This window comes from Schistocerca serialis, chromosome 3 (genome assembly GCF_023864345.2).
Source record: "Schistocerca serialis cubense isolate TAMUIC-IGC-003099 chromosome 3, iqSchSeri2.2, whole genome shotgun sequence".
In the NCBI taxonomy this organism is placed as follows: domain Eukaryota; kingdom Metazoa; phylum Arthropoda; class Insecta; order Orthoptera; family Acrididae; genus Schistocerca; species Schistocerca serialis.
Window position 1 is genome coordinate 55,842,628 of NC_064640.1, and position 13,382 is coordinate 55,856,009.

Below are 13,382 nucleotides of genomic sequence, written 5' to 3' on the forward strand. Positions count from 1 at the left end.
ATAATAACTACGTATAACCTAAATAAATAATAAAGGTAAACACACACCTGACCACCAAATTTTGTGGGGTTATACAGGAATGTAGACCAATTGTTTAGATACCTTACAACAATAAAACGTTTCAGTTTACTGTGCCCTCTGTCTATGTCAGATCAGTTGTATTACAACATAAAGAAAAATATTACAAATTAATTTATGATTGTGTCTCTAGCAGCTATTCAAAATCCTGATCTCTGTAATCCCAACACACTGTTCAGCAACAAATGAGGGAATTTGCATACTACAGAGTATTTCAATACTCTCACAGCTTTTTCTGACATTGTAATGGTTTATATTTTGAAAACAACAATTAAAAGGATACAAGACTCTAAAAATTGCATAACAATAACATAAAGGGATCAGTGTTGTAGATATAAAAATATTCAGGAAAAATATTTGGGCAAACTCTTGATATATTATCAAAGTTCAGATTCAACTTGTGTACTACATCAATTTAATATTTAAATACAAATTCAGTTAATGAAACATAAATTGATTTTTTCTATCATGTGACATAGACCACTGCAAGTGACCAACTATGTCACAATGATCTACAATTGACACAAAATCTGTAACTACTTACCCTACTATAACACTTCCTTGATAACCAATATGATCGCAGTAGGCCTTTTCAATGTGTTGAAACAGGAAAGGATGATTACATAATTTCCTAAGTTGCATAATGGTGTTCATAAGTGCTTTTGTGCCACCTTTACCTTGCTTTCCTTTTTCTGAGCCATCTGTCAACAACACTCCCTTGTTCTGCATGTGACTGAACAAGAAATAAAACAGTTTTAAAAAATGTAGTAAAAATGAATTTCTATAATATGAAAATATACTTTCACAGCTCATTCATTGCATATATCCATTACACTACAAAAAAACACTTTGTGAACTTTACTTACGTGTACAAAACACGCTGAAGTCCAGACATGTCACACTTAACTATATATTCAACTTTATCTGGTAACTGAGATTCCACTTCTTTCTTCAGTCGTCTTAACAAAAATGGGCGTAGAACTTTGTGAAGACGACGTATAATTAGTATTGTCTCTTCCTCATTTAATTCAACCTGTCAAAGAAGTATTTCTTACAATATATAAAACCCACAAAATGTATCTGTTATAAAGTAGTCTTGCACAAATAACTCATTCATGAATCAAATTTTGAAAATCAACTAAATTGAAACATTTATCACAGCGATGTATGTGCAATGAGTGCCAAGAAGTGTCACATATCAACTACACAAAACCAACTCCTTAAAACATGACAGCTTCTTTCACTATTACACTTATGAATTAGACTAATTACATAAAATAAGGGAAAGGCAACTGATCACTCACAGCAGATTAATGCATGGAGCACAGTAACACACAACATAAAACAGCATTCACATTAGCTTTCGAGCACTTGCTCTTTGTCTAGTAATAAAACACACACACACACACACACACACCTCCTGACAAGTTGTGTGTGTGTGTGTGTGTGTGTGTGTGTGTGTGTGTGTGTGTGTGCACTACTGCTAGAAAAAGTACTCAAAAGCTAGTGTGAATGCTGTTTTCTGTTCTGTGTTACTGGCCTACACGCATTGTCTGCTATATTTGAATGGCTGCCTTTCCCTTATTTTTTTCCATCTAAGAATTTTACTAATTGGTAATGCTGTAACGCCGGAAATGCATATCCTCGTATTTCCATCTATGGTACTATAATTTTTTTTTCCTTATTTTGTTACCTGAATATATGACGTTTCTGTGCTTTGTATATTGTAATTGTTTTACTATTTGTATATATATGCATTTATGTCGATGTATAATTGGTTTGTTGTGTAAAGATTATTTGTATTTTTACGTTGGGTCTGGCCTAGGGAAACTATGCTATCGAACCATTACATCGATAGGTCGTGTGGAGAACCAAAGTGTTTAGGATCTTTGGTAGTGTTAACTCTGCCGCGTGGAGCGCGGGCAGAGCAGAGGGAGTCTGGCTGGGGTGGTGCAGTGGAGCAGGTGTGTGGTGTGAAGCTCCCGCGAGTTGCCGCGCTTTCGGGGTTTGGCAGCATGTAATTGCGCTCGACTTGCGATGATAGTTTCTGATATGGTGTCGCTGATGGGAAGCATTAGCTGGCGCACATCAAGAGCCCATTTTGTCTGGTGACCGTGTCGAGAAGAAGGCGCGCCAACATCCAGCTTCTGCAACAGCGATGGCCGACAATGAGTGACTGTCGCCACCTCCTCGATCGACGGCTTCAAACCTTCAATCAGCCAACAAGGAAGACTGGAAGCACGTGAAGTTTTAGAACTGTATGGTAGACCTCAGCTTTTCAAACTTTTAAAATTGTTGCATCACAAAATTACAGCAACTTAGCATGAACCTTTGTTGCTCATTGTCCCAATTTCATTGCCAAGCAGGGTCCCTTCCTTTTCCGAAATGAGCCCGAATGTTGTTGAAATTCAAACGCCAGCATCATTCGATTTCACTGCTTTAATTTCAAAGTTCAGTTAAGGTATTCATAGCTGGCTACAATATTTAGATTGCACAAGCACAAATTAAGAGTGTGAGTTTTGTTACCGTATTTTAGTTACCTGTGACTGCAGCTCAGCTTGGTACGTACTAAATTTTACTATTGTTAATTGTTCAGAATCGTTTAATTCAAGTTCAAAGTTAAATCTCTTATTTCTAAATTGCGTAGATTCAAGTAGCTTTTGAAATGATTGTTGAGGTAGTCCAAGACTAACCGTATTTTACTGAATTTCGATGTGCTTCAGAAAGAAAGCTCACTATTAACTTCAGTCACTAAATTAACTTTCGATTTTCCGGTTTTATTAATTCTTTTGCTAAATCAAGTCAGAGTGTAGCAAAATTTATTACTTCTGACAAACTTTCAGTTTTCACACTACACGTGTCAACCTTCAGTTGCCATGCTTCTAGTGCTAACTGTATGTGTAATAACCTTTCTTTTTTCAGTTACTATAATAATTGTCCTTAGGACTGGCGACCGTAATTTCCCCCAAATCTCAAATATCTAATTACCGCTAGTTAATTGTTAACGTAACGGCCGCACATTTACTTTCTTTATTAACTTTACCCCTTTTCAAAATTAATTACTGCCAGTTTCATTTGCATTTTTCCTTTCATTTAGATGTAACCCTTTCCTCTCTCTTTACCGACAAATTGACTTCGGTGACGATTGCTTTTCCCAAATTTCCATTTGGTACACGCGGTTTAATTTTTCATTGTCATTAAGGTCGATAAGTGAGGGGGAGGTTACAATCCCAGCACAAAGTCAACGGAGAAAAACGAGGCTGTTTCTTCAAAATATGATAAACAAAAATGACACATTTTACAATTCACCAAAATATAGAAATAATTCAGCAGATTGCAAGGATACAGCACAGAATCATCACAGTAGGGGAAAATTTGTGAAAAACATGTTCTTTATCTACACTAGATCAAACATGAGCTGTCAAACTCTTACAGTGCACAATTCAAGAAATGTCTAATAACATTACAAAGAAAATTGTACACCCTTCATAAAATTGTATGGCAGTTTCTTAGATTTGAATTAATGTGTCATCCCTTCTAGCATTGCTTACTTGGTAGTTTATATCCACAGAGCTGATAGAAGCCTAATCATTCAATTGTGTCAATGGAGTAGTTTCAAAGAAAGACACAAGAGCAGAAGCAGATATTCTTGCATTTATGCATTACTCACTGACAATGTGGATTTGTAATAGATATCTGTAGATGTGGATGGTGTATTGGCTATAGTCAGACAAAGCACTGGTTTCTTGGTATTTTTATGAGAGGCACTAAATTTGTTAGAGCTCCAAAATTTATAACACACATTGAACATAGAGAAATTTTGAAAGGTAACCATTCACACTAAATGATATTTCCGGCCACTTCAGAAACATTTTCAGGACATCCACAAGTCAAAGAAAATGTTTAACATGTTTTCAGTTCTATTTTCTGTTGATGCCTGACTGAAAATAATTCCATAGATATATATGGATAACAACATTTCGTGTAATATTGATCACCCATTCAAAATCACACGCATGTGCACGATATCTTTTCTGCAGTGAGTGGAAACAAATCTTCCTCACAAAGCTCATCACAAGACTTCAGTTTAAAAGTGGTTTTTAACTAGTAAAGCTCAAGAACTTGTGCCAAAAGAAAGAAGGATGATTAGGGTTTAACATCCCATTGAATATGAGGTCATCAGAATCAGTAATGAACTAAAAAGTAAAAGATATTGAATTCTTATGTTCAATACGGAGATTCAGTGACTATAAAACACAAGTTGATGTCAGCAGAAACTTTATTTGGAGCAATTTTATTCATTTAAGGCTGTAACAGTCATAAGGGATTATCATTTACCTTACACAGCTATTCTATATTCATTGCTTTTTTAACAATATTATTACCACGGAGATTGATACAAAAGTAGAATTTTATTGTTTTATGAAATAAATTAACTTCCCCACAAAACCCATGAATGATTCTGGAAAAATTAGTCATATACAACTAGACTTCAAGAGGAGTTTATCACTTTTCCTTTTCCACTGTGTGCCACCACCTGCGCCCCAAGGGTCATTCACTGGCTTTCCACTGTATGGGCACGGAGTATGGCAATATAGCACCTCTCATGAGCTGTGAACATGGCTGCGGTGACAGACCGGAAAGGATGGAAATTAAGTGGTTTATCCAAAAATTCTGGAGCTGCTGCAAAACTGTAGCACTGAAGAAAACAAAAATCAAGGAAAATGTCATCTTTCGTGTTCGTCTTGGATCTGCCACAATACCCCCCTGTATGGTAATCTTCCCAGATTAATGGCAGACAAATGGCAAACATTCAATCCAGTTGATGCTGTTATACCAGTCATTTATATTTCCTTACACTGACATTTCTCCTGCAGGGATGATGTAGTGAGTGACCCTAAAGGTAGTACTGACATAATGCAACTAGCATATTGTCTACTCAGTTTCAATATTGATTTGTTGTGAACACTTTAACATGGCAATGGGCAGCAAGTGTAAACAAAGAAGGGCTTAGGACCACCTTGGGGAGAGAAGCAGTGTGAGGAATTAAGTGCCGCCCCACTCTCAGCAAGCTGGCAGTCTACAGCCACATCTTGTACTTCAACAAAACACATTGCAATAGTGTTCGCTGCCTTTTTTTTTTTTTTTTTTTTTTTTTTTTTTTTTTTTTTTTTTTTTTTGGAATCGTACTCAAATTCTACTATGTATCTCTTCACTCATTTCAAAATAGGACAGAAAAAACAACAAACAATACATGGCAAAGTACACAAAGCATTTGATAATGGTTACTGTAATTGCTTAATGAGACTGTCAGTGGCATAAATGAAGCATTACAGGTCTAACCTTTATCAGTATCTTATGCAACTATAGTTCAAAATGGCTTCCACCTAAAGTTTCCATGTTAAAGTGTCCACACAATACTGACAGAAGAACATCATTTTGAAAGCAAGAAGAGAAATGAGTATTAGCAAAGGTAAACAAAGTCTTCTTACAGGTTAACTTCACAGTGCACTGCATGTTCCACAAAATATATTCAGTGTTCAATACTAAACTGTTCAGGACTTCATCTGTTCACCCATGTACTTTGGGCAAACAAGGAATTCCTATACAAATCGCTACAGGTGGGTACTTTTTTTCCCAGTAAATATTTAAACATCTTGAAGTTTCCCGAAAGAATTAATGCCTGTAGTATACTACATTTGGTACACTATTTATCTTTTCAAAGTGCTTACCTTTCCTTGACATGCCCATGAACACACTATTTGTTTTTGAAACCTGACCTCTATTGCTGTGAAATAGTGTTGATTTTAATTTGAACGTTACGTTTCTTACATTCAGTTGTTGCAGCTTCTCTGTTCTATCTGTCAATGTCTCCTTTGTTTTACTAATTATTGCATTTACTATGGTTTCCTTCCTCATCTTTACTTCTGCTTTGATTCATTAAATGTTTCAAATTTTCCTTCCAGTACTTAACCCAGATCATCATTTCTAATATAATTTGCAATGATTAAATTATAAACTGTTTAGTGCAAGATTACTTTGTCACATGGTGTGCTGCAATGGTGTAAATATATAGTAACCAAACAGCAGGCCCAGCCAGACACTGATTAATTCATAATTCTGGCAAAGTTGGGCCATTGTTGGTATTCTCCAAATTGATACCACACAAGCACTATGGGTGGTGGCGAGCAGTAGATGTGAGGATTTATAAACATTTTATGTCTTTGGATGTCAATCTTTTCATTGGATGTTTGTTGCCTTGTGTCTTATAAGGACTGCTAGCAGATGAAACGAAAGTAAACACACCGAGTGCAGATGCCAGTTAAGTGTTATTAATATTACTTTCCTTGGTGCCTCTGTATAGTAAGATGACACATCCAGTCATCTGAAAGTATTTTACACTCAACTCTAAAATGTTTATGCAGTAGCAACATCTTGCTAAATTATGAAATATATGATTACTAACTGGAGCTGCTATTTGGTTACTATATACTTCCATGATTGCAGTGCACCACAATTTATAATTTTATCACTGCAAAGGATAGTAGAAATGATGGACAGAGAGAAGTAATGGAAGGAAGAATCGGGACTTCCTTTAATGAATTAATGAAGAAATAAAAGTGAGGAATGCGTAATGTATGCAGGGCTAAGCCCTGCATATTCAGCCACCGCACTCACTGATGGTGCTTCACTGGACAGATATGGCCCCTGCTGTTACTCTAGAGGTGGTTCCTCAACAGAAGTTTTGCTGGGCTGTTTGCCGCCAAGCCTCCTGCAACTGCCACAGTGGCTGCAGGCACAAGCTGCACCAATATGTAGCACAAAGGTCGTGGTAATCAGATATGCAGTTGCAGACACTTATTTGCATCCAAGAAATCACATGTCCACATGACGCACTGCCTGTATTCCCCCACCGATGAGTACTTAAGTCGCCGTTCGACAGCCAGTTCCACTCCGAGCTCCAGACCAACCATCAGCCACCTCGATTCTACATTTCAGACCACAACGCTATCACTTGCTACTCATCAGACAGTGCCATCTCATGCCTTCCCTGGGATCATCAGCTGTTGGACATCTATCAGCTGCTCCTGGGCCTGGGCCTGGAACTGGACCTGGACCTGGGTCACAAGGGCCAATGAGCTTACAACCTCGTAGTACAGTGTTTTTGATCATCCAGGATACCTCCTGTTTCATCATCACTTCCAACGACTGTAGACTTCACCTTAATGGGTACCCACTACACATCGTCAAGATGGACTTCAATTGTACTCAAGTGTGGACTTTTGTCCTCTGAACCTGTACTGACTTTAGTTCAAGGTTAATAAATAAAGAGTTGTTACTGCAACATGTGATTTTAATTGCTACCAATCACATCACTTGACCAAGGTTATAACAAGAGGAAACTCTAGTAAACACAATAATTAGTAGGATAAAGGCAACACAACAAGGAAGCTGCTGCAACTGGATTTGAGAACTAGAAAATATTCAAATGAAAATAACAATAATTCATGGCAAGTGAGGCCAGGATCCAAAAAGATAGGGATTGTTGGAAGTGCCAAGTAAAGGTAAGCAGTTTAAAAGAATAAATAGTGTATCAAACATATCCTATTACAGGCATCAGGAGATTGAAACATTTTGTGGGAGCATAATTGCCCACCTAGAAGAATCTACGTAGGTAATGCTTGTTGCCCAAAGTGGGCAGACAAGGTACAGACAGTTTTTTTAAAAACCCCAAAGCCTTGTAAGTGAAGTAGGTTTAGTGAAAAGCCATCTGCATACAACATAAACAACACAGGAGAGCACACTCAGATCGAGAAACAGGAAAGGAAATAGACCATGTTCTTTTCAAAGAAACAAACACAGAATTTGCTGCAAGTGATTTTGAGAAATCATGGAGATCCTAAATCTGGACTATCAGATGGGTTATCACTGCAACACCTCACTAGGTTTCAGCCTTGAATCTTCTTGTACATGAATTGAAAGTAGTCACATCTGATTTAATATTGCTGACTTTATTACCAACTTAAAAGGAGCTAACAAATAAATTACAACAAGAGAGTCTGTGAATACACTAATACTCTAGCTACAGACACAAATACATAAAGAACAATGCCAGTGCAAGTAAACTACTAACAAGAGGAGGCCACGACATTGGGATCACAGATTTACTTCAAACTTTGTACACCTTCACTAGGCCATTAAAACAACATAATGCGCAAATAGTAAGGTTCACTACTCTGACAATTGCTAGAAAAACTCAAGAGAAGTTTTACACATGTATTATGTACAAGCTGTGTCTGTGCATTGGTACAGGATGTCAGAGTTCTTGGTGGTCAAGTGGTTAGCTTTCGAGCTACATAACATGAATGTGTATGAGACGACAGTTTGACCGCTCAAACTTAATATTTAATCTATAATTTTTTCATCGCTGGTCATATTATTTAATTTATATGATATTTGAGAAGCAATATAATTAAAAAACGTGTACTGGCATGAATTTTAGTGAATTTCATGTAATTTTACTACTCACTATTTTTAATGAAATTATTAGGACAAACATAGTCATAGTTATCGACAAACAAAAAAAGAAGCACACTGAGTTTTCCAGAGAATGTATGCTTGTCATGATTTGCAGAATCCCTTATACATGAATTCTGGTAAGGTACCTGGAACTATGTTGCACCTCGATGCTTTGAGCTGCACACACAGAAGCAGGGTTCATTTGGCAGTTAACCTGCGTAGTGGTAAGATGTTGCTAACGTAGCAAGAATGAATAGTGCAGGTGAAAAGTTTTTGACTATCACAACAGTTACACTCTCAGTACAAAAATTAAGGTCTGAGCAGGAACCAAACTGTCACTCCATATTTGTTCATTTTATGAAACTCCAACACTAACGCCTGGCACCCACTCACAGATACATCAGCTATATAATAGACCCGTGAAACTTCTTTTGCGATTTTCTTGGAACTGCTGATGTAATGCATGTTACTACTTACACATTATGTTGTTGTAATGGCCTACTAAAGGTGTACAAAGTTTGAGGTAAATCTGTGATCCCAACGTCGTGACCTATACTTGTTAAGTTTCATAGGCCAGTGGAGTGAAGCCACATCCCAGTTACAGAAGAGTATATTTGTCAGAGGAAATTGAGGTCCACAGGAACATTTTCTCCAAGAAGGGTCTTGCTAGTTTTAAGACAAAATTTACATCTGAAATATAATTTATCAATTCATCATTGTTAAATTCATGTTCAAAATGTACTGTATGTAGTTAGCTTGCAGCATATACAGGGCAGGGAGACACAACATGAAAAAAATATTAATGAAAATTCGATCAATAGATGGTGCTGCAAGTGTCAGAATAAGCATACCAACAGATGAAAGGCACACAGTTGTTCCTCAGTTTGTGTCAAAGACAACCAACACAATTGTCTCTAAGAAGGATCATGTGCTGCTGGTAAAGATTTTTTACAAGAACAGTGACAGTGTACCAGTATCCCTGCTGAAGTTCCATACATTTAAGGGTATGAAAAAAGGCTTTGGCCCAATGTTTGCTAAGGGTCTGGAGAAAATGATTACAACATTTTAAAAGGCAGGTTCTATTGAAGTTCATTGCGGTAGAGGGCGGAAAGCAGTTGATTCAGCATCTGCTGAAGATGTGGCCCATCTTTGCAGGAGAGGTTGATTGGTGGTGTGCAAACATGCAGTGCACAGGGAACTGCCCAAGCATTGGACATGCCCATGAGCACAGTGCATAAAATCCTATGAAACATCCTGAACTGCTATCCATGCACAATCACCAACGTTCAAGATTTGCTTCTTGCTGACCCGCCAGCAACACAAATGGAATTTCTGGCTCACATTGAACAGGACAATGAACTGACACAATAGATTCCACAGACAGACGAAACCCACTTCACATCTTCAAGGATATGTCAATATGTAGAACTGCAGAATATGGGCAACAGACAATCTGCACACACATCAACCGGTACCACTTCATTCTGCAAAGGTGACTGTGTGGGGCGGGTTGATGGCATCATTTGTCATAGACCCATATTTTTTTGAGGAGACAAGCCCAGCAGGCCCTGTCACCTGTACCACCACCGGTAAACGCTATGAGAGTCTTTTGTGCACCAAAGCCGTAACAGACCTGCAACAGTGTGGATGTGTGGGCAGGATCATTTTTATGCACGATGGCGTTGCTCCACAGCCAGTGACATGGCTGCTGAAGAGGCATTTCGGAAGTGTTAGAATTATCAGCCATCATTTCCCTACAGCCTGGCTATACAGATCATCTGATCTTAATCTGTGTGGCTTCTGGCTGTTGGGTTATCTGAAAGATGTGTTCAATGTTCCAATTACTAATGTCACTGAACTGAAGGCATACATTGTTTAATGCATTCTGAACATGACCCCTGAGACACTCCGATCTACTGTGCAACATGCTCTTCCTTAATTTCAACTTGTGGCAGACAGTGGTGGACAGCGTACTGAACATGTCTTGTGCCAGTCTCACAATGATTAAAAACCAATGTCATTTTGCTTTCTATGCAGTTTTGGCCCCAGGAGAATTAAAAACTGATGTCATTTTGCTTTTTATGTGGTTTTTGGCATATCAGAAGAATTAGAAATCCATTTTTCCCATTCAATGTGGTATGACCTTGCCACGGTGGATGACTTTACCAAACTGTTGACTGCTGAATTTGTGCAGTCATGCACATTGAAAAGTATGGATGGTGTAATGTGCAACTCAAACCATAGCTGTGGTATTGTGATTCATCTGTCTTTTGTAGCCAACCCCAGTTACATTAAGATGCTTACACCACCATCTATGGTGCCAGCTGAGGAACTGGCGGCAAAAGCCAACAGGCAATTTTTCACAAGGAAATGACCCATGGGGTGCAGCACTGGGACAGGACTGGAATAGGGATGGACAACGATATTCTGTAGGTTCATTCAAGTGACTTTTTTAACAAATTCTCCACTAACAACTTGTGGACCCCAACTTGACTGTTTAGCCGAGCACGCACAATTATTTACCATTGTGCATGCCAATTTGCGATCGAAAATACAGATTTTCAAGTGTGCCTACTACTTCATGCTTTTTCAAAACATTTTCTGACTTTCCTTCCAACTTCCCATAGAGTTCTCTATATAATACATATGATTTATTTCCATTATAAGATGTTAATCATTAATTTTCATCTGCTTATTTTCAACCTTTTTAAACTACTTTTACTATTTTTTCAGTCACTCCTTTTGTCTCCCGTCCACCCAGTCATCAATCCCTGCTCATTCTAATGACTCTGCCAATTCCAAAAACTCTCCTTTGCTGTAGCAAAACTCTAACCACATATCTTCTTTCTAAAAACTTGTCTGGCACATGGTATCCCACTTAATGAGCACCCATCCTATCATAAGAAGCTTCGCTGTTTTCAGTTCCATCGGTCCCTAACATTCATTCACCAATCTGGTCCTTCATAATCATACAATCCATGCTAAAACCACACTTGACTGCCTGTACTGCTATCGTACAATCCTTTCTGTGACCACAAAATCATGCATGCTACTTCTGCAATAAAAACTCTTGCCCTTCAGCACTTTAACAGTATCCCATGTACCATCGAGGAAGCTGTCCCAGCTACTCCCGTGCTACAACCACGTGGGATAACCTACAGTCAAGAAAGGTTCTACCACACTGATCTGCTTCCTCCCCCATCAACCACTCATAGTTCCCTGATTTTGCCTTGCTGACTTATTCTTCCTTCCACATCCCCAAAATCTTCCTCTGCCCTCGATGAAACACATTGCTCCAGCAAACCCATCCTTTACCGTAGTTGTCAACACTTCATTCAAAACCCTGACCCTTGGAAAAGTCTCAGCATTTTCTAAAGCCCTAAATCTAAATTCAACCATGCCAGACTTGTAAAGGACCTTTTTCCCTTTACCTGTTCACTACAGTGGAAACATTTCTGCCACTGACAACAGCCAACCAAAATCTCATATACAATCTTATTTAAAATAGTTCCTCCTCCCCTTCCACCCAGTCAACCTCTGGTAACCTTCCAGGAATTCCTTCCTTCTAACCTCACCTCATCTTCCTTTCTCAGATCCTTCCATGCTGAGTCCAGAATCATTCCTACAGAACACTCAGCTCTACTTAATCAGAAAACCGATCCATACCTTATCATCCTTCCCACAGACTAACGCTTCATCATTGTGCTCATGAACCTTAGTGCCTTGGCTAAGAGTATCCATGAATTTTCTGACACCCCTACATACAAACCTTACAACCATGATCCCATTGCCGAAGTCCAACACGACCTTCAGCAGCTTTTCAAGGTCTAAGATCCATTCCAAAACGTGACACCTGAATGTACCTCCCTACTCACACCAGGAAGTGTAACCCCCCCCCCCCCTTTCCTCCAACATTTTACCTACTCACTGAACTTTCAAAACCCTACCCCTGACAAGTCTTCCTACTGGTCATCCCATAATGGCTTGGTACAACGTTAACACAGAACAAACCTCTCCCTTAGTTTTCTCTTAGTTGACCAACACCTTGAAACTATTGTCTATATCCTCCATCCTACATTCAAGACACCACTCATTTCCTTCACCATCTTCCCACAATTCCCATCCTGTTACTACCAGACTCATTCTTGCTCACTGCAGCTGTGTACTCCTTATACACCAAAACTCCCAATGTCCATGGTGTTGTGACCATGGAACACTACCTTTCCAAATGTCGTCCTAATACTAAACTCACTACCTCTCCCGTAATCCTCCTAGACAACACCACCCTGATCCACAACTCCTTCACTTCAAAAGCCAAATCTATAAACAAATCCATGCTACTGCCATGGGCACTTGAATGGCACCACTTTTGCAATTTATTTATGTACTATTTGGAGGAATCCTTCCTATCCAATCAACACCTAAGACCCTTTGCCTGGTTTAGATTTACTTATCACATTTCCATGAACTGGCCTCATGGCAGGAACAATCTTCGCTCTTTCCTTCATAACCTCAACACCTACTCTCAAATTCACTTCACCTGGTCCTTCTCAACTCAACAAGCCATCATCCTAGACATCAATCTCCACCTCTCAGATGGCTCGATAAACATGTTAATTCATGTCATGTGCACCAACAGTACCTCTACTTTGACCGCTGTCACCAGTACCCTGTCAAAAAGTCCCTTACTTACAGCCTCACCACAAATATGAAACACAGCTTGCCCTTTGCTCACACGATATACTGAGAACTATGGATGAGGGGCAACAGGCTGATTCCATATT

General features: G+C 38.7%; 1 protein-coding gene across 1 annotated transcript in view; it reads right to left on the reverse strand.

Annotated features, from left to right (window-relative positions):
- Positions 1-13,382, reverse strand: part of LOC126470675 (ATP-dependent helicase brm-like) — a 202,922-nt gene that overhangs the window by 71,533 nt on the left and 118,007 nt on the right. The window contains exons 15-16 of the mRNA XM_050098670.1: positions 945-1,111; positions 623-811 (exon numbers count right to left, since the gene is read on the reverse strand). Coding sequence (XP_049954627.1) covers positions 623-811; positions 945-1,111 — 356 coding nt within the window. The remainder of the gene's footprint in view (positions 1-622; positions 812-944; positions 1,112-13,382) is intronic.